The sequence below is a fragment of the Pteronotus mesoamericanus genome, unplaced genomic scaffold (genome assembly GCF_021234165.1).
Source record: "Pteronotus mesoamericanus isolate MK-2021 breed Mesoamerican mustached bat unplaced genomic scaffold, CSHL_Meso_final scaffold_174, whole genome shotgun sequence".
Taxonomy (NCBI): domain Eukaryota; kingdom Metazoa; phylum Chordata; class Mammalia; order Chiroptera; family Mormoopidae; genus Pteronotus; species Pteronotus mesoamericanus.
In genome coordinates this window covers 15246848-15267054 of record NW_026555309.1, presented here as the reverse complement: position 1 = coordinate 15267054, position 20207 = coordinate 15246848, and the positions used below count along the sequence as shown (strand labels likewise).

Here is a 20207-nt window from a genome sequence, read left to right as displayed (position 1 = left end):
TGTTAAAACAAAAAAAGTATATAATTTAGTTTGGGAAAAATAATATTAACCAATTTTTATTAATAAACCATTTCACAAGTCATCATTCCATAAACTGCATTAAAGTATTTTGAAATAGATTTTAAAATGTCACTTTGATTCTTATTTAAAATTGTGGTGCCAATGACACAAAATAAGAGTATTGATATATTAAGTTTTGTGAGGCTGCACTAATCTCAACTTAACCCTAACTGGTTCTCAAATATCTGCCTGACTGTAAGACATACCGTTCAAATACAAAGAATAAATAAAAGATACTTTCCTCACAGGACTAAGTTCAAAGTTAAAGGCAAGAAGATACTTACTTTAGAAAAGCAGCCATGTTTCCTTTCAAAGAATCTGAAGGTTTTTCTAAATTTATTGATCTTGAACATACCTAGAAATTTGAGTATTTGTTATGAGTTTGGGCACTTTAAGAAATAATACACTACAGTATGAAAAGTTATCATTCAAAAACAAATGAATTTTCCTTTCTCAGCCATATATCAGTCACAGATGAAGTAATTTAAAAGATGATACCAAAAATTAAAATCCATTATGGGGAAAGGGAGTAGAATCTGATCATTTCGATTACTGCGGGTATTACTAAGAATTATCTATTTGGCATGGTATAGAGGTCTCCCAGAATTTATAAATTGTTACCAATTATATGTAATGATAAACTGTAAGAATCAGTAGCTACTGTCAGAAAAGATTCATCTTAGTTGCAAAGAATCAGTAATAGCTAAGATACATAAAACCAACGGTTAAGAAATTAACCAAGGTTTATAAAATAAACAATGAAAATAAAGAATGATAGAAATTGGTTATGAAAATCTTATCTATAAATATTCTAATAATATTATTCTGAGTTTATTAGGGTGATTTAGAAGCCAAAATAAAATATAAGTAGTATAAAAGTCCCTAACCTCAAGAAATTGTCATATATTCTCTAATAAAATTAATTAGAAAATGTAGCTGCATTGTTCATAATAGCAAAAAAGTGGAAACAACTCTAAAGTCCATCAACTCATGAAAGGACACCCAAAATGGGCACTGAATAGTATACTCAAGACGAATGGACACAGAAAATAGATATTGAATAGTATACCCACTCAATGGAATTATTCAGGCATAAAAAGGAATGAAGCACTAACGCAAGCTACAACGAGAATGAACACTGAAAATATTAAGAAACTAGTTATAAAGGACAACATATTTTATAATTTCATTTATATGAAATGTACAGAATATGAGTATCTGTAGAGACAAAAAGATTAGGGTTAAGGGGACTGAGGGAAAATGAGGGGTGACTGCTGATGTATGAGAGGTTTTGCTGCAGGGTTGGGGTGTGGGGGGCAATACAAATGCTCTATAACTAAGGCGATGGTCGTATAACTCTGTGAACATACTGAAAATTATCGAATTGTACACTTTAAATGGGTAAACAGTATGGTATGTGGATTAGATTTTCATGTAGCTATTACTAAAAGATAAAAAATAACAGAATTTTAACAGCACTATCCTCAGATGAATAGGTTACCTCATTAGTGTGCATCACATCTAGTATCTTGGAGTATGTACAATATATTTACATTCTAATCATCTTGCTCCATGCAAAATTAATTTTTTTTAAATTCTATTTTATTGTTTACGCTATTACAGATATCCTTACTTTTTTTCCCCTTTGGCTCACCTCTACCTACTCCTCCCCTTCTTCAGGCAATCCCCACATTGTTGTCTGTGTCCAGGAGACCAGTGAATGCATAAATAAGTGGAACAACAAATCAATGTTTCTCCCCATTCCCTCCCTCTCTCTATAAATAAATAAATAAATAAATAAATAAATAAATAAATAAAGTGGCATAACTCTAAACAAAAATCCATCAGGCTTATTTGTGAAACTTGACAATCTGAGTCTACTGTTTACAACAAAATGCAAAGGACAAGCATATGAATGCAACTCTGAGAAATAATGTTTGTACTCAAGACACGGAAAAACTGACATAAGAATAGACAAGTAGAAAAGAGATACAGAACAGAGGCCCAAAACAGGCCACACATACTTGGCATTCAGTAAAGGTAGCATGGGAGATTGGTAGAAAAAAGATGGATCATTCAGTAAATGGTACGGGAACAAATGAAAAGCCATGTGATGAAAAAAATGACATCGGACCCCCTACCATTCACATGGCACACAAAACAATCAATTGTAGGTGGATTAAAGACCTAAATGTGAAAGGAAGACTAGGCTCAAAAGCTTTTACACAATAAACTATGATTATCTTTATGACCAGATTTAAAAAAAAAAAGAAAAAAAATTTTCCTAAGATTTTATTTATTTATTTTTAGAGAGAGAGAAAGGGAGGGAGAGAAGAAATATAATGTGAAAGAGAAACACCGATGGGTTGCCACTTGCACACCCCCAACTGGAGGCTTAGCCTGCAACCCAGGCATGTGCCCAGGCTAGGAATTGAACCAGTGATCAGTTTGTTGAACAATGCCCAACGCACTGAACTTTTTCAGGGTAGGAAAAGCTTTCTTAATTTAAGACATGGAAATTACGAATTTTTTTATGAAAGGATTGATAAATTTTACATTAAAATTAAGAGCTTTTAAAACAAAGAGAAGTTAAAAGAGAAGTCAAACTCAAAGAAGATACCTGCAATATATATAATTGGTAAAGGACAGGGGCTATAAACAACTACCAAAACAATTTCTGCCAAAAAAAATACACATATACACACACACGCACACAAAACAGAAAAATAAGGCATAGCACTTGGAACAGATGCCTCAAAAAACAAAATCTGTATGAGGAAAAAAAAGGAAAGCTGGTAAATTCCTTAGTACTAGGGAAATGGAAATGTAAAACTCAGTGAGGTAACATTATACAATGACCTAACAGGCAAATCTGAAAATACCAAGTGTTGGTAAGGATGCTGAGCAATGAGAATTCTCATGCATGCTGGTAGCAAAAAAAAAAAAAAAAAGAACCACAAAATTTTGATATTATAAAGTAGTATTTCAGATACACTTTTTCTCTAAGTGTATAAACAGGCAAATAGTACATGTATGCTCCAGGATATATATCAATATATATATTCCAAGCAGCACAGTAGCCAAAAACTATAAACACAAGGGTCCACCATCATGAGAATGGATAAATTGTGGTAAGTCATATAATGTTAAAATATAACAATGGAACATATTTTATTAGTAGTATTAAAACATCTGCTACATGCCACAGAGAAGACCCACACTGTCCAGAGTCATATAGCTAGCTACTTATTATTTGAAATGTCTAGTACAGATTGAGACCTGCTGTGAATGAAAAATACACACAGCTCTGGCTGGTGTGGCTCAGCGGATTGAGTGCAGGCCTGTGAACCAAAGGGTCGTCAGGTCAATTCCCAGTCAGGGCACATGCCTGGGCTGCGGGCCAGGTCACCAATAGTGGGCATGTGAAAGGCAACCACACACTGATGTTTCTCTCCCTCTGTTCTTCCTTCCCTTCCCCTCTCTCTAAAAATAAATAAATAAATCTTTTAAAAAAAATACAGACTTCAAAAACTTCGTATTAAAAAATTGTAAAATCTCTCATTAACTTTTTACACTAATTTTATGTTGAAATTATTATTTTGGATATATAAAATATAGGATTAATATTAATTCCATATAATATATAGGATAAAAATTAATTCCACCTTTTGTGGGAAGGGGGGTCTAAGGGGATTGAATGGTAATGGAAAAAAATACAATAAAAACTAAATCAAAAAAATAAAGTAAAATAAAATTCCACCTTTTAAAACAAACTCCTTACAGCAATGTGGAAAAAACAACTGTATCTGCATTAAACGTGAAAAAAATCTCACAAATGTTTAGTGACAGAAAATGAATACATTTTGTACGATTTCACCTATACAAAGTTCAAAACAGGAAAATTAAAGAATATTCTTTAAGGGTGCATACAAAGGTGAAACACCTGTAAAGCAAGGGAATGGTTATTATCAAAGGCAGGACAGGGTCTCCTCAAGGGGAGGCAGAGAGAGTTTGGTAAAGACATAGGAAAAACTTAATGGAGTATTGTCAATGTTATACTTTGGAACTAAGTGGTATTAATTATGCTTTATGTACTTCTCTCAATGTCCATTACTTTAAAACTATTAAAGAAAGAGGGTGAAAGATCCAATAGTAACACAGACTCTAGAACTCACATGAGAGGCTAGAGGTGTGATTTGGGAGTTTTCAGTAAACAGGTGATAGACCAGGTGATTGACATCCTGAATGAGAACAAAAAAATGAACTGAGTAGATGAGAGAGCCAAGAACAAAACTTTCGTAAACAAAAACACCAAAAAGAGAGTAAAACCAAAATCAATGAAGGACCAAGGAAAATCCAGCAATGGAAGAGAGCTAGGAAAGAAACAACGTAGGAGACTGTTGTCCGCTAACAATATCAATTATCAGCCAGAGGCAGGTCAGATGAAGATAGAAAAGAGGGCCCTGGTTTGGCAACTAAGAGGTCATTGGTAACTTAAAGTAAAATTATAAGTCAAATGGGGATATAATGTCTTACCTCAAGAAGAAAGTCTATTTTCTCTTTATTAGGTCTAAGAAATAGCTGGTTAAATTGAATACTAATTGTTCTACCTTCCAATATATCACGAACTGTGTTACAGGCACAGACTTTAAAACAGATTTCATCTAGAGCTTCATTTCTGTAGAATACAAAAGTAAATCCACCAATATTTTTTGAATTAAAAAAGGTATGTAGTACAAAACTAAATTCACAAGAATGAGCCATTTATTCTTGAGAGGTTGAAATTTTAGTATTCTCAGGGACATTAAGTAAATACCCAAGTCAAGGAGGGAAAAGCAGCACAGAAAGGATTTGAATGTATTGAGGGACAATTTAGTTATACAAATTAGGTAACAGAATCAGATTCTGCTATGTGTAATATTTTTGTCCAAGTACTTTTAAAATAGAATAGAACAACACTGAAGTGGCCTCTGACTATCTTAAGTTCTGTATAATAACAAAAGCAAAAGTGTTGTCATAGACTTACAGGGAATTTAGAGGTGTTTCTGATAAACCTGAAATGCACACTTGCTCTTTTACTCAAAAATCAAGAATTCTTCAATTTACTTACGTACCCCTGTTGAGCTTTCTGAAAAAGTTCTCTTAGTACTGACTGCCGGAACTGGACAGGTAAACTGAATGTTAAGTTGTCTTCAATGAAAATCTTTATTACTTCCTAGAACAGACATAAAATTGCATCCATTTCAAAAATCATGACAAAGTTTCTTTACTTTAAAAAAGTCTTCCTCTCCTCGAAAATTTAAAAATAAATTTTTTTAATAAGTACCTTTATTTTATTTTTTTTAATTTTTACATTTTTTTAAATTTATTTACTTTTTAAATACATTTGTCTCTGCCTCCCCCCGACCTCTTTCCCTTGTCCCCTCCCTCCTTCCCTCCCTCAGCTCTTCCCCTTTGGTTTTGTCCATGAGTCCTTGCTAGATTTAATAGAAGTCTTCCTATAATAAAAATACACACTGAAGAAAAATCATTAAAATATCTTTCTAGAGCCCTGGACGGTATGGCTCAGTTGGTTGGAGCATTGTTCCATACACTGAAAGGTTGTGGGTTCCATTCCCATTCAGGGCACATGCCTAGGCTACAGGCCTGATCCCTAGTCAGGTCGCATACAAGAGGCAACCAATTGATGTTTCTCTCTCTCTCTCTCTCTCTCTCTCTCTCTCTCTCTCTCTCTCACTCAAATCAGTTAAGTACATCCTCGGATGAGGATTAAAAAAAAAAAATCTCACTAGAAAAATCTTCTCTAAAATTTTAAAAATTAGATTAAGGTTAAAAATAGCACACCTCCACCCATCTTGAGAGAGAAAGATTTATTTATGAATGAGAATTTATGTAAGTTATTTGAGCAAACTGACAACACATGCCAGGGAGCAAGATCTCAGGTGTTCCCCCTCCCACCTTTTTTTCTGTTTTTTAACTTAAAGATCATGGACCAAAAATGAGAAGTGAGAGAAGAATTCATCAGTAGCATGCAATGCAGCTACGTTATTAGAAGTTTTACAAAATTCCCCATATTCACTTTAAACACAAGTTCATACAACAAACTTTTAAAAATATTAAAACAATTAATTTAAAATAATTCAGCTGGGAAAAATGCTAAAAAAAAAACTATACTAATAAATTTAAATGGTTTAAAATATATCATTTACTGAATTACAGAAAATACCCACATTCTTACATATAGACTTTCTCAGCTCTTTATCAAGCAATGGAAGAGAAAGAAGGGTCACAGTGTAAGGAGACAGGGAAGAAGCTTTTAGAAACAGTTTAAGCTGATCAGCCGTCACCAAAAAAATACTGACAAAAGTGGTTTCAAAACTAAACAGCAAACACTGTTCCACCTCTGCAGACAAACGTGAGCAAGGGAAGGTTACAGAGGGTAAAACAGTCCTTGCCAAATATGAAAAGACGCATTTGCTACAGCTGTTCAACTATTTGATCAGTACAAAATAATAACTGGGTAGTTCATATAGAGAATCCTATTCAAATACAAAACGCTAAATATGATTTCTAAGATACTCCTGCATACGTAACTAAAGTGATAAATTTCAGTTATGATAAAATCACTATTTTCTCCTTCCTAGCTACCGAATTACACTAGTTTCTGATTTACACATTTTGGCACTTTGTTATGCTCACAGTAACATGTGCCTATCTATGAGTAATATTTTTAAGTTTCTATTTGCACAGGTCTTACTCCAGGGAGCTTCTTAAAGATTCTGTATCTTAACCATAATTGATCCCTACCCTGCAAAACCCAGTGGGGATATACAACTAAAAGATCTCCAGTCTTTATTAAATCCATCTGCATCTGTAATCCATCCTCAAGAAAGTTTAATTTTCTTCCTTAGAGCAGAGCAGAATTTGTTTAAAAGGGGCCAGAGAGAAGGGGAGCAAGTACTAGTCCCTCTGTTCTTCTATTTTCTGTGTCAAAAAAAAATAACTCTAGTTAAGCAGAGCGAACTAAACAGCTGGACTCAAGTCCATTTGGAGACACAAACTAACCTCATGCTACACTTATTTCATTTCATGATTCCAGTTTTGAATTAAACAACATGAAAGCATTGTTCACTTTCTAGAATAAAGGCTTTCTGACTTTAAAGCACAAATTCTAATTCCCAGTGATTTTTCATTACAAAACTAAAGCTATATACCCACATGGGGTCAATAAAAATCTCAACAGATTGCTTTAAGCTCTTTTCATGAGTAAAGCTGAAATGATGACCAGGCTCATTGGCAAAGTGGACTCTGTAACATACTATTCAAACCTATCAAAACTGCTTTGCTTGCTTTCTCCCTCAGTCTTAATATTTGCAGTGGCTAATAAGGCTGGGCTACAAGACTATACTTTCAAATCAGACACAAAACTTTAGTCTCTATATAGAGGGTATTGGGCTAAGTGAAATAAGTCAGAAAAAGAACGACAAATACCATATGATCTCACTTATAGGTGGAATCTAATGAATGAAATAAACTAAGCAAGACAGAAGCAAACTCCTAGATGCAGAAAACGAACTGATGATCGCCAGAGGGGAGGGGGGCTGGCAGACTGGGTGACAACAGTAACAGGATTAAGAAGTACAAATTGACAGGTACAAAATAGTTATGGGGATGTAAATGAAGTACAGATTAAGGAATATAGTCAGTAATATTATAATAATTACACATGGTGACAGGTGGGCACAAGATTTATTGGGGGAATCACTTTGTAAGTTATATAATTGTACAACCACGGTGACATACAGCTGAAACTAATAGAATATTGATTGTCAACTGTAACTGAAAAATTTTTAAAAACTTCAGGCTCTATAAAACTAGGGTCTCTACCTTTAATTTTAAAAGATCTGCTTATCAATTTTTTTACAAAATGTACTTACAATGGGCAAACTATACCTTCAAAAAAGGATATCAATATTGAAGAGTTAACATCTATACAGAGCTAGACTATACAGTGACAGACTGTAACTTCTCACTTGATTCTCACAAGAAGCTTATGAAATGGGATAATTATTACCACTGTTTTATAGGCCAGTTTCACTGTCTGACTCTCTACAAATCACACACCTGGCAAATGACAGTGCCAGGATTCAAACTCAGTTCTGTCTGGCTTTCAAAACTTTTCAACTACACTACTGCACCCCCATATAAGTCTTACCTGATAGTTGCCAGATCTCAAACAAATATGGACTTGACTATATGGAGTTAACTGTTGAGTTGTACTATCAGAAGGAGATACGAGAACATCACATGCTTGACAATAGCCAGCTAACCGCTTCTCATCTATGGTACAATGAAGAGATAATGAACCTATCTGTAAAGTAAGAAGTATATGTCATTATCCATCAATGTAATAGAAACAATATAGTCTAATACCCACTTACTGCATCTGCACTACAAGAAAATACTAAAGAAAAATTCAGGGCTGGAGGAAACATGAAATACATAAACATTAAAGTTCTAGATCAAATGGCAGCAAAACTTGCTACAGGCCAAATCTCACCCTTCGCCTGTTTTTCCACAGCCCTTCAGTTAAGAATGATTTAGGCTCATAAAAGGAAAACAACAACAACAAATGAGAATATGCAACAAAAAACTGTGTAAGGCACAAAGCTAAAATATCTATCTGGCCCTTTACAAAAATGTTTGCTGACTCCTGGTTTAGAGCTTTCAGGCCAACATACAAAAGGTGGACATTATTATCACTCTAAGTAGGTATGACAATTAAGAAACTGATTAACAAAGAGTGAACACTGTTAAAAAACAAGCTTAAAATATTTTAAGAATACATGCACTCGGCAGACATTTACAGGGGGAGAGCAAAGAAAAGTCAGTCTTTATTAAATCAGGAAGAATATGAATGTTTCTACCGAAATAGAAAAATTGTTTTAAAAGCACATTTTTTAAAAATTCAAGTTTAAATTACCTTCCTGAAATGCCATGAAATTAGAAATCGGATGAGTTACCCAGGCAAAGTAAAAATGAGAATTCCCAGTGAGTCCAAAATAGATTTAAGGTAAACCTCTAGCACATTTAATTTTTTTTCTCTGGTGAGGAAAGGAAACTGAAACGGGACTTTTTCTAGGCATCAGGCATACAAAAACTTAGTTACACACTTTAAATTTCAGTTGTCTGAACCATAAAAAGAAAAATGCAAATGATGAAAACACTTTAATAAGTTTATCCTTACTAAAAATTAAGAAAATGCAAGATTTTTAAAGATAGTAGATTTCACCCATCAAATAAGCAATTAAAAAAAAAACAGCTTGCCCTGGCTGGTGTGGCTCAGTGGACTGACCACCAGCCTATGAACCTAAGGGTCACAGGTTCAATTCCCAGTCAGGGCACATGTTTGGGTTGCAGGCTAGGTCCCTGGTTAGGGGTGTCCAAGAGGCAACCAATCGATGTTTCTCTCCCTCTCTATCTCCTTGCCATCCCCTCTCTCTAAAAATAAATAAATAATATCTTAAGAAAAAAAACTAAACTAAACTAAACCTGCTGATTAGAGTACCCTCAGAGAGAGGCACCCGGCAAAGAAATTGGTTTACAGCCTTTAAAAAATTAATAACCATTAGAAATGGCAATTCTACCCATAGGAATTTAACTTGAAAATATCGAAAATTCAAAGACAAATTTTTGCTTGGATAAATACTGCAGCTTTATTATAAATAAAACAATAAACCACCTAAATGCCCAAGCATGAGGGAAATGATACAAATCACAGAATAGAATACATTTTAAATGTCTATTCAAAGATTTGAGCAATATACTAAATAGTATGTGTGTGTATATATTTAAAAAATTATCTTAACTGTATAAAAACATATAGAAAGAATAAAAGTCTTAAGAAAATAAGCTAAAATGGCAGAAAGGGTTATTTCCAGGCAGTGGTAGTACAGATTTTTTTTAACGTTTTCAGTACTTTTTTTAACCTTGCAGAGTTACTACTATGATAAACACTGTTTAACAAAAGAATTAAAGCCAAAAAATGTACAGATGTTGTAAAGAATTGATATTATGTGCCTGTTATGACCATATTTACCTCTGCAATTAGTTCTTTGGTTCTAAAAAATTTTTCTCTGGCTTTTTCATAGACAGCTGAATTTGTAGAGCCTTGCTGGAAGTATGCTGCACCCAAATCATAACACACCTGAAATGGTAATTAACACCAATTTGCTTAGTAATTTTTCATGTACTTAAAAAGTTAATAAAACCCAGTATTATCTTTATCTCAGCAAAATACAGGTACATATATAGGGAAAAAACATTTCAATGAGCAGTGAAACTACCAATGATCTTAGTCACATTAGAAACCAACTGTGATGAAGCAGAAAACACATTTACTGGTAAGATTTCAGGTGGCCTACAGAATTATTGGTAAGGTCAAGGATCAGACTTGAAAAACAAAAGGGGCACGGGAGGCAAGCAGTGAGGAGGACAGCCACAACCAGTCTAATGAGACACCCCTGCAGCGCCATCCCAACACCAGACTCCACAACTCACATCACCCTCAGCCACCAGCACTGGACACTGAAAGCAGCAGCTGCATACACTTTTACTGGTGCTGCCCCTGAACATGGGGTTTTACTGTCACTGTTGCTGCTACTCGTCATCGCGATGGATTCTATCAGCCCCACTTCACTCACTCACTAGCTCTTGATTCACAGTCTAAACTAAAGGTATGTGTCTGTCACACCTATGTGACATCCTTGCCCTTAAGCAGGATAAGGTTAGAGAAAGACAGTTTTTGGAGTTTTAAGTTCCTCTATAGGAAATAAGCTCTGCCTCCTGCCAAGTCTCAGAAGGTAGAGAGTTCTTCTAAAACAGAAGAGAACAGATACTGAAGAGTGTCTCCAAAAGTGTGGAGAGGGGAAGGAGCAAATGTCTACTATAACAGGACTAGCCAAATTAAAACTTTGAGAAATTTGAATTAATGACTATAAAACAAGTACATTTCCAGTCGTCTTCTTCTAATAGAATCTGTATATATTTCCAAAAACTTTCTTAAACTGATGCCTAAATTTACTGAATACAGAACTCAAAGATTCAGATTGTTCAGCCTGGCCATTTTACAGACAAGAATGCAAAGGCCCAGAATTTGACATATTTGCTTAAAAGTACAAAAAGTACTGGCAGAGTCCAGGCTTGAACCCAGATCACTAGGCTCCTAATATCCTGTCTCAAGTTTATTCTACACATGGCTGATAAATCAAGTCTTCTTGATCTTTTTCTTAAAAAGTCTTCAAATTATTCCAAGTAGAAGAAGGTTCAATCTCTGTGACCGGATCTTCAAGGATCTCAGAAACTGGACTAATTTCTCTCTCCCAACCTCTCTTTCTCTTCTACTTCAATTACACCAGTCACCTCAATTCCCCATTCATATCAGATCTTAGAAATAAAGCTTCACCCACACCCCTTATTTCTAGTTACACCAGATCAACCTTGGCCAACAAATACTTATTCCTCCTTCAAACTCCTAAGCCATACAGTCTCTGGTACTCATTATGGAGCTCCTTCTGACTTATATGCATTATAGCCATTATTCTGTCCTACTCAATAAATTGAAATTAATGCTTCTCAGCCTCCAATATACAGATTTGTATTATGTAGGCTGCACTAAATATTTGGCTGTTTTTCATTCTAGAAAGCTTCCTCCCTTCTAGAGTAAAGAGGTATTAAAGAAGTAAAAATATAGAAAAAGAGAGAGAGAGAGAAAGAGGGAATGGAAGGAGGGAGATGGGAAAAGGTTTATACACACACCCACACAAACACACATACACACATATATATGCCTATGTATTATAGTTACATATAATCCCCCTTTCCAGGCAACCAGGCAAAGACAGAGTACAAGATTTCAAAAGATATTTTCAAGCATTACTATACTAGCTAACTAGCCATTAAACTGAGTTTAAATTCTGTAGTTAAGAGCTGATCAATTGCCCTGGCCAAGTGGCTCAGGTGGTTGGAGCACCATCCCATACACCAGAGGGTTGAGGGTTCAATCTCTGGTCAGGGCACATATCTAGGTTGCAGGTTCGATCCCCGGTCAGGATACGTACAGGAGACAAGCTATCGATGTTTCTCTCTCACATCAGTGTTCCTCTCTCTCTCTCCCCACCCCTCTCTTTCTCATCTTCTTTCTCCTTCCTTCCCCCTCCTTCCCTCCCTCTCAAAATCAAAATCAACAACAAACCAAAATACTAGGATGATGTCATGTAAGTTTCCAAAAATTTACTATGCATTGATTAAATACTGAAATAAATACCTGGCACTGCATCTCCTCAGTTTTGATTTTCAATCCAGCAGTAGAACTCTCAGTTTCTCCATTTACCATGCCTGGCTCCATGGCCAATAGATCTAGTGTTCTCATTGTGTGGACATAAAGATCCTTGTTCAATTTAAGGGCTGCCTCTAGTACCAAAATAGAATCAGAAGCTTGTTCTTTTAGCTATAAAAATTCAATAAACAAATTATTAAAATACAAAAAATGGCAGCAAAAGACTGTATTGACCAAAATATATTTACAGGATACTTAGAAACTTAGTGTACTAAGTTATTTAAAAAATTTTAACACAGTGGGATTCCAATTTGTTGAAATTAAGTTAAGTTTTTGAAAAATATTTTTAAGTCCCTATTGTGAAATTAGAATACATATTGGAAAAAATTAATCTTTTTTCTACAGAAAAGTTAATAAAGAAAAGTGCTTTTAAAATTTGCTGTTCCATTGATTTATTCAAGACATGTCTGTATGTTTCAATGTGCCAGCCATTTTAATAGGCACTAGATGACAAAAATAAAGTGCAGAGTCTTTGCTTCCACATTCGCAATACTAGTTTATCTGTCTGATACAGAGGCAGATTGTTTCTTGTCTTCCCTCTCCTTGCCCAGCCCCTGCACACTACATGGTATCTCTGGCACATTGCAGGTGTTAAATATAGAATTACAGAGATCATTTTTAAATTACAGAAACTCCCATGTTTCTACTTTTACATTAACTAGATCAATTAAAAAATAACTGCTGTATTTTCTGATTACAAAAGTAATTTAAAAATATAAGTAATGTTTATTGTAGAATTTTTGGAAAATATTGAAGAATATAAAGATATCCCCTGCCAGAATGATTTCTCATATCTGCTAAAGTGTCATGAAATATTCAACAACAGAAATGGCAGTAAAGCACTCTATCATTTAAAAATCTGTACAAGTTAGAATATTAGCAAGCTATGTTTTAACAGAAAAACCCTAACTCTCAATACATCAAGACCTTGCCAACTCTCATATAGCTAAGGTTAAGAAAAGCATCTAAACATACTCTAAATGTGTTCCAGAAATGTTTAAAGTATAATTGATGCTGATACTCACCACTTTCAAAATATTTTCTGTCAGCTCCTTCTCTTGTTGCATCTGATTCATACTAAAAGAGAAATGATTTGAGTTATCAAATGTTACTCAAAACACTGAAAATTCAAAACTTAAGAGCACCATTCTTGAATTTTAATAAAAATAGTTTTTAATGCTATTTCTTTTCGTCCTTAAAAAAAAAATCTCAAGTTAAATGATGTTCATTTATTTACAATTTCTCATTTGCTTTGTCTTTAAAAAAAAAAACTAAAACAAAAACAAAACCCTCTATTTAGGAACAAAATTTACTGGCAGCAAAAGATAGTTTATTTCAAGTTAGAAACTATGCTCTCTAGCTCCAAATTTGGGTAAGCTACTACCTGGAATTTAGGAATCAGATTTAAGACTCCAGATACAATCAAACTTTTATAATAACTTTATACTCTGAAATAATATTTACACATATTAAAATAATTTTCCCCCATACAGAATATATCTTCCAAGTACATACAATTAAATGAAAAATAAATCTCTGTATTTTGAAAGTCAGCTAATACTTATTAGGATGAAGAGCACAATTCACAAAATACTTCTTTTTTAGAGCTTTCTACTTTCAATATTGAGAATGCTACCTGATCCTCTCACCCTCTCACCCTCCAAACCCAGATTCTGAAGAAGGCCTTCTTCCCTCCAATTTTTGCTCCAATCCTTCAGAGTGTATTTAAAAACTTGCAAATATTTTTAATATCTGATGAAAATAGTTCCAAGTTAGGGTTACATATTAAAAAAAAAAAAAAGTGCCAGGTGAAGGTCATATCTGCCAACTTACACACTTAACTGAGGAGGTCCAGGTTTTGCCTGTTTGACAGGAAAACTACTTTGAACAATTGTCCTAATTGCCCTGAAGAAAACACAAGAAAAAGAAAATTTAACACATTATAAATGTCACTTCAATTTTTTCTTCAAGTATTCCTTAGAGGACTCGTATTATAAATTACCTGGAGTTTGATTTAACATGTAATAAAACTTTCTAAATCATCCACATTTTTTTTTTATCAGAGTGCTTTTCATCTAGCAGTCCCAAGTTTTCTCCATTAGACTCACAGTTCCCGAGATCCTCTGAGAGAGCTCTGGAGGATAAGGAGCCCCTGAAAAGCACACACCTGAAAGCCAGAGTGCAATTTAACATGGGCTACCCAACACATTTGAGGTTTATGAAAAAAAGGTACCATCTATTGTAGAGAAGTATAGCCATGGCAGTGGTTGGAGGTAAAGTGGCCATATCCATGTCTACATGCTTTGTCCCAGGAGGAACTTTACTGATGCAGAGCAGTTCATTCAGCAGCATATTCAATACTGGAACAGACAAACTTAGAAGAAAGAAGCAAAAACGGACATGTCTGCATGTTAGCCGCATAAGATGCACAAAATAAACAATTCAGTATCTTCACTAAAAATAATTACATTGCTAAAGGGCTGAATCTATGGGGCCATTTTATTAATGTTTCAACTTATATGAAAATATCAAATTTTAAGATTTGAATTAACTTTTATAACGAAAACAATTTAGGAATAAAATTTACTGGCAGCAAAAGATCATTTATTTCAAGTTAGAAACTATGCTAACTCCAAATTTCTTAATTATTTTCATAATAAAAGTAGAGAGAATACTACAATGAATCCCCATATGCCCATTATCCAGCTTCAACAATTATCAACTGATGGCCAATCTTGTTTCTCTTTGCTCTTAGCCTCTTCCCTCTTTCCCATATTATTGTGAATCAAATTTCCAATGTTAAATTTTTTATTCGCTAATATTTCATATTAGAGCTCCCCAAAACTAACTCTTAACATATTTACAGTATTAATTTTACATCTAAAAATTTTGCAATTGCTTATTATCATCAAATATCCAATCGGTGGTCAACTTTCCAATTGTAGCATAAACATCATACTTTACTGTACACACTGCTATGCCTCTTGAGTCTGTTAATAGACAGGTTTCACATTAAAGAATAAATTATTTAATTTTAACATTTAATGCAGGAGAATGGGTGATAAGAAAAGTATTTAAATACTACTACTAAGAGTTTTAAACTAGTACAACTCTCTTGAATGCAATCTGACAATGTGTAACATGTGCCTTAAAAAAGTTTATACTACCTTGACCCAGTAATTTAATAATCTAAACTAAGGATGTGAATAAAAATTCAGATAAAATTTAAGAACAAAAATATTTAAGGCTTTGTCATGTATAAAAGTGAAAAAATAGAAAACAAAATGTCAATGAAGGAAGTTAATAAATTATCCATACAATGGAATTATCTTCAGAATAAATAAAATGGAAAAATGTTCATGATATTCTGTTACACAGGGGAAAAAAGAAATCAAAACAGTATGCAGGGCACGATCATACATTGTTTAAAAAATAAAGAGAAAAACAAAAATTACACAAAAGTATTAAAAACTTTTTTCTCCCCTATTACTTCCTATTTCCTGAGTTTTTCCATATTCTTCTCTATTTCCTTTTAAATTGTGAGAAGGGAATGAAATCATTTTCTAAGCATAGCCTGGAAAGTATTCATTTGTAAACAAATAAGCACTGATTCTAATAAGATATTTTAATAGTTTGGGAGACAGTGATTGATTTATGACCAGTAAAATTAACTATATTATTATTGAATAGCAATTCATTCATATTAGATAACATCCATCATTAATTTTTATCCATTTTCTTCAGATATGTAAAAGTAAAGTGAAACATTTAAAACTGTTTAGGTGAGGATTTCTCTAGTCATCACATCAAATCATCATCCATTGCCTTAATACTGGTAACATCAAGCTTTTACTTTACAAGGTGATTTCAATTCGTCAAACATTCAAATACTTTCTATACCTTTTGAAAAATACTTGCATATTTTACCTAGAATATATGGAAAAATAATTTTTATTTTAAAGACTGATAACATAAAAGCATATATAGAAATAAACAAAGATATCTAAATATTACTTCAAAACAAATGTCTTTTTCTTTTTTTCAGCTTATTTATCTTTAGACAGAGGGGAAGGGAGGAAGAGAGGGAGAAACATCAATGTGTGGCTGCCTCTCATGGGTCCCCTACTGGGGACCTGGTCCACAACCCAGGCCTGTGCCCTAACTGAGAATCCAACTAGTGACTGTCCAATTCACAGGCCAGCTCCCAATCCACTGAGACACACCAGCCAGGGCTATTTTTCATTTTTGGTATCACGCCATTTTATTCAGGGCCTTTGTGAGGGTAGAAGGCTGAGAAAACAATGAGATCCAACATCCTCAGCCTGGCCAGGATCTCCACAGCTACAAAGCCACCAAAAGCAATGGATTTCATTTAAATATTGTATACCTTTTCTCTAATACGTCCAAGTCCCACTTTAAATGTGCAGCAACTTTAAGAGCAAGTAGTTTTAAAATACGGTTTCTCTTGTTATCAGGTGGAGGCTGAACTTGGTTTTGTTCATTAACTGAGGGTTTAGAAGCCTGTTCCAAAAACTGAACTATAAGTTCAACTGGTGTAGGATCTAGGATTTAAAAGAAAATAAACTTTTAAATTTAAGTTTTAATTATGAAGACGCAAAAGGATTCACGGTATTGGTTTATGGCAACAAAAGGAACCCCAAACAGCTACGTAGTTATGACCAAGGAACATAATTTATTAAGATGTGTACTTGGGGGAAAAGGGGAAGATCAGGACAGGCAGTAGGGAGGAAGGGGTGACAGATCCTGCAGAAGCACTTGACAGGTAACAACCAAATGGCTATAGATTTCCAGTTCCGCAAATACCAATGTCTACTAGAGGAAAGAGATGAAACAATTACTGTTTTAAAACTTAATTGGTGGGACTTGCATCAACTTACCTCTCTACATCTGTTTCAGTCAGTGCACAACAGAGATAATATCACTTACCTCACAGGATTATTATGAAGACTGAATTCAATAATATGTGAAGCATTAAGCACAGTGCCTGGCACTCAGAAAGCACTTAACAAATGTTTGTCAAAAGCAATGAATAAAAGAATATAATAGAGGTGGTAAAACTACCGAAGCTTATAAAGTACATTAACTTCTCACACAGTAGTCTCCATCAGTTAAAGCCAATTTAAGGCTGAACAACCCACATTTGGATTCGAACTTTACCAGCAAAATCCTATTCAAGAAACTTATCTTTTCATTCCAGTACCTTTCCAGAAATGCCTGGAAATCTTCCTTCCGTAATAGCACGCATTAAGTGTGATATTAATCATTATCAACACTATAACCACCTCCCAGTTGTATAGCATTTCCTGTTTTCAAAGACTTTCTCATTTTAATTTATAGATCAACTTTGTAGTAATATGCTGGCAATTAAGAGTCAGTAAAATCTCATTGAGGAACAAAACAGTTAAGTAAGAACCTAAGCCATAACTAATCAGAGTCAGAATTAGCACCAGAACAGTTGGTTTCGCCCCAATTCCTCAAATTGATCACAGCCGGGGTTCTGTAAAGAGTGTACGAGCCAGCCTCCCCGACCCAAGCAATCTCAGAAGACCACCTCGCAGGTGCTACAACCCCAAAGAGTAAAAGAACCAAAAGGGGGGGGGGGGTTGAAGGCCTGTTTTGCGCTTTTCTTGGGTCTGCCACGGCTGTGCCCCGCACTGCGACACTTAAGTCTTAGCGAGGGGACCCGGCGTGAGCTCGGCTCGCATCTGCGGCTCCCGGCCCGCATCTTCATAGCCGACAAGGCAAGGAGTCCTGGAAGCCCAGCGGACAGCGCCAGTGACTGCGTCCCGCTCCCCTCGGGCGGCAAGCGCCGCGCTTACCCGGGCAGGGCTTGCGTAGATGTTTCTCTAAAAGCGACTCCTCCAGCAAGAACTCGAACCAGCAGGTCTGCGGCGGGGTGCAGGGCCGACTGGAGGTGGCCGCCTCCCGGTCCGCCGCCTCCGCGCTCATCCTGCTCGCGCCGCCGCTACCCACAGGGACACTTCCTGGCTCCAACCTGACACCCGGACACGCGCCAAGGGCCTGTGATCGGCGGAACCGCTGGGAACAGGGCCACTCTCTCAATGTCCCGGAAACCCACACTACCCAAAATGGCGTCACGGCCCCACCGCAGTGGAAGCTCAGAATCCAAGGCCCAGCGCTGCGGCGCCTCCGGCCAATCGGCTCAAGTTGGAGAGAAAGGGGGCGGGACCAGTCCATACACCACGCCTCCCCCGGCTTCCCCTGGGAGGTGATTGGGGGAAAACTGGGAGGCTGCTGCTTACGTGTTTTTCTGAGCGTTTCAAAATTAGCAAAAGAAACAAACTCTTCTGGGTTGCAAGGAACCGCAACGTCTTCACAAAATACAGTGAACACTACATGTTCAGACTGTGAGCCAGGACCCCCTATCGAGGCAGCCAGTGGTAGCAGCTGCTCTTCGAGTTTCGCTATGCCGCCCAAGGACGACAAGAAGAAAGGTGCTGGGAAGTCCGCCAAGAAAGACAAAGACCTACTGAACAAACCTGGAGGCTAGGTCAAAGAGAAGTGGTCCAAAGGCAAAGTTCGCAACGAGCTCAATAACCTAGTCATGTTTGACAAAGCAACATATGACAAATTCTATAAGAAAGTTCCAACTATAAGTTTGTAACCCCAGCTCTTGTCTCTGAGAGACTGGAAATCCGCGGATACTTAGCCAGGGCAGCCCTTAAGGCGGTTCTTAGTTAAGGACTCAAGTTAGTTTCAAAGCACAGAGCTCAAGTAATTTACACCAGAAACACCAAAGGTGGATATGCGCCAGCTGTTGGTGAAGATGCATGAACAACAGCTTGCATCAGCTGTCCATTTTGAAAAATAAAACTCTATTAAATTTAAAAAAAGAAACAAATTGTAAGCCAGGAGAGTTTATCTTTGGTGCTTTCAATTTCCCTATTTCCATTTCTGAGATTTCCTCCCTGCTAGGTCCTCTCAAAAGACTTGGGCTCCAGCGTCCCCAGTCCCCTTGCTTGACAGATGACAGCCTACAGCAAGATCCAGCGTTTTGGTTATTTCTCAGGACTAGCTTTCAGTATTTAGCGCCTAATTAAGCCACTGGATATCCCCGTTAGAGGTCCTGTTAACCCTATTTTACATTTAGCTTCATTTGGTAATGTTCTTGTGGGCTTTTCTTAGATTAACAATTAAAATGGGGGAAAAAAGTGTTTTCATCGATTGTGCACACACTAGTGCAACTCTACGTTAAGTTACTTAACCTCTATTAACCTTAGTTTTCACATTTATGAAATAGGAATAATAGTGCCTAATATTAGGATTGGTAAGAAAATTAAAAGCAGAGGTTGGATTAATACAGGTAAAAGAGGTAATATAGGTAAGCTTTTTAAACAGGGCCTGACACCTAGAAACATCAACAATTGGAAACATCATATAGTGCCTTTCAATTTGCAAATTATTTTCATATACATGCTTCTGATTTTCTCCTGTAAACAAACCCTGTCATATACCTTTTAACCAATGAAAAAGGCAAGTCTACAGAGTTGTGATTTTGTGTAAGGTTTCCCAACAAGAGGCCGAGCCAGGGCTTTGGTGACATTCCCAATGTACCCAGGCTGCTTCCAACCTTGGGTAGAGAAGAACAAGGGCTATGGTCTTTTTCAGAGTAAAGAGGGGAAATCTTTGGAAAGTTACAGAAAAAAATCAATGGAAGTAGCTCCTCCATTTGTGAAAGTACATTGTGTTTCAATGGCAACCAGTGCCC

General features: G+C 35.8%; 1 protein-coding gene and 1 pseudogene across 1 annotated transcript in view; one reads left to right on the top strand and one right to left on the bottom strand.

The window, feature by feature from the left end:
- Positions 1–18593, bottom strand: part of INTS8 (integrator complex subunit 8) — a 45670-nt gene extending 27077 nt beyond the window's left edge. Inside the window, exons 1-11 of the mRNA XM_054590275.1 lie at positions 18298–18593; positions 16845–17019; positions 14691–14831; positions 14291–14362; positions 13483–13534; positions 12386–12568; positions 10160–10267; positions 8276–8431; positions 5175–5275; positions 4597–4738; positions 345–415 (exon numbers count right to left, since the gene is read on the bottom strand). Of these exons, the coding sequence (XP_054446250.1) occupies positions 345–415; positions 4597–4738; positions 5175–5275; positions 8276–8431; positions 10160–10267; positions 12386–12568; positions 13483–13534; positions 14291–14362; positions 14691–14831; positions 16845–17019; positions 18298–18427 (1331 nt within the window). The 5' untranslated portion in view covers positions 18428–18593. The remainder of the gene's footprint in view (positions 1–344; positions 416–4596; positions 4739–5174; positions 5276–8275; positions 8432–10159; positions 10268–12385; positions 12569–13482; positions 13535–14290; positions 14363–14690; positions 14832–16844; positions 17020–18297) is intronic.
- A 312-nt stretch (positions 18594–18905) lies between these two features.
- Positions 18906–19273, top strand: LOC129084034 (40S ribosomal protein S25-like; annotated as a pseudogene).
- The last annotated feature ends 934 nt before the right edge of the window (positions 19274–20207 follow it).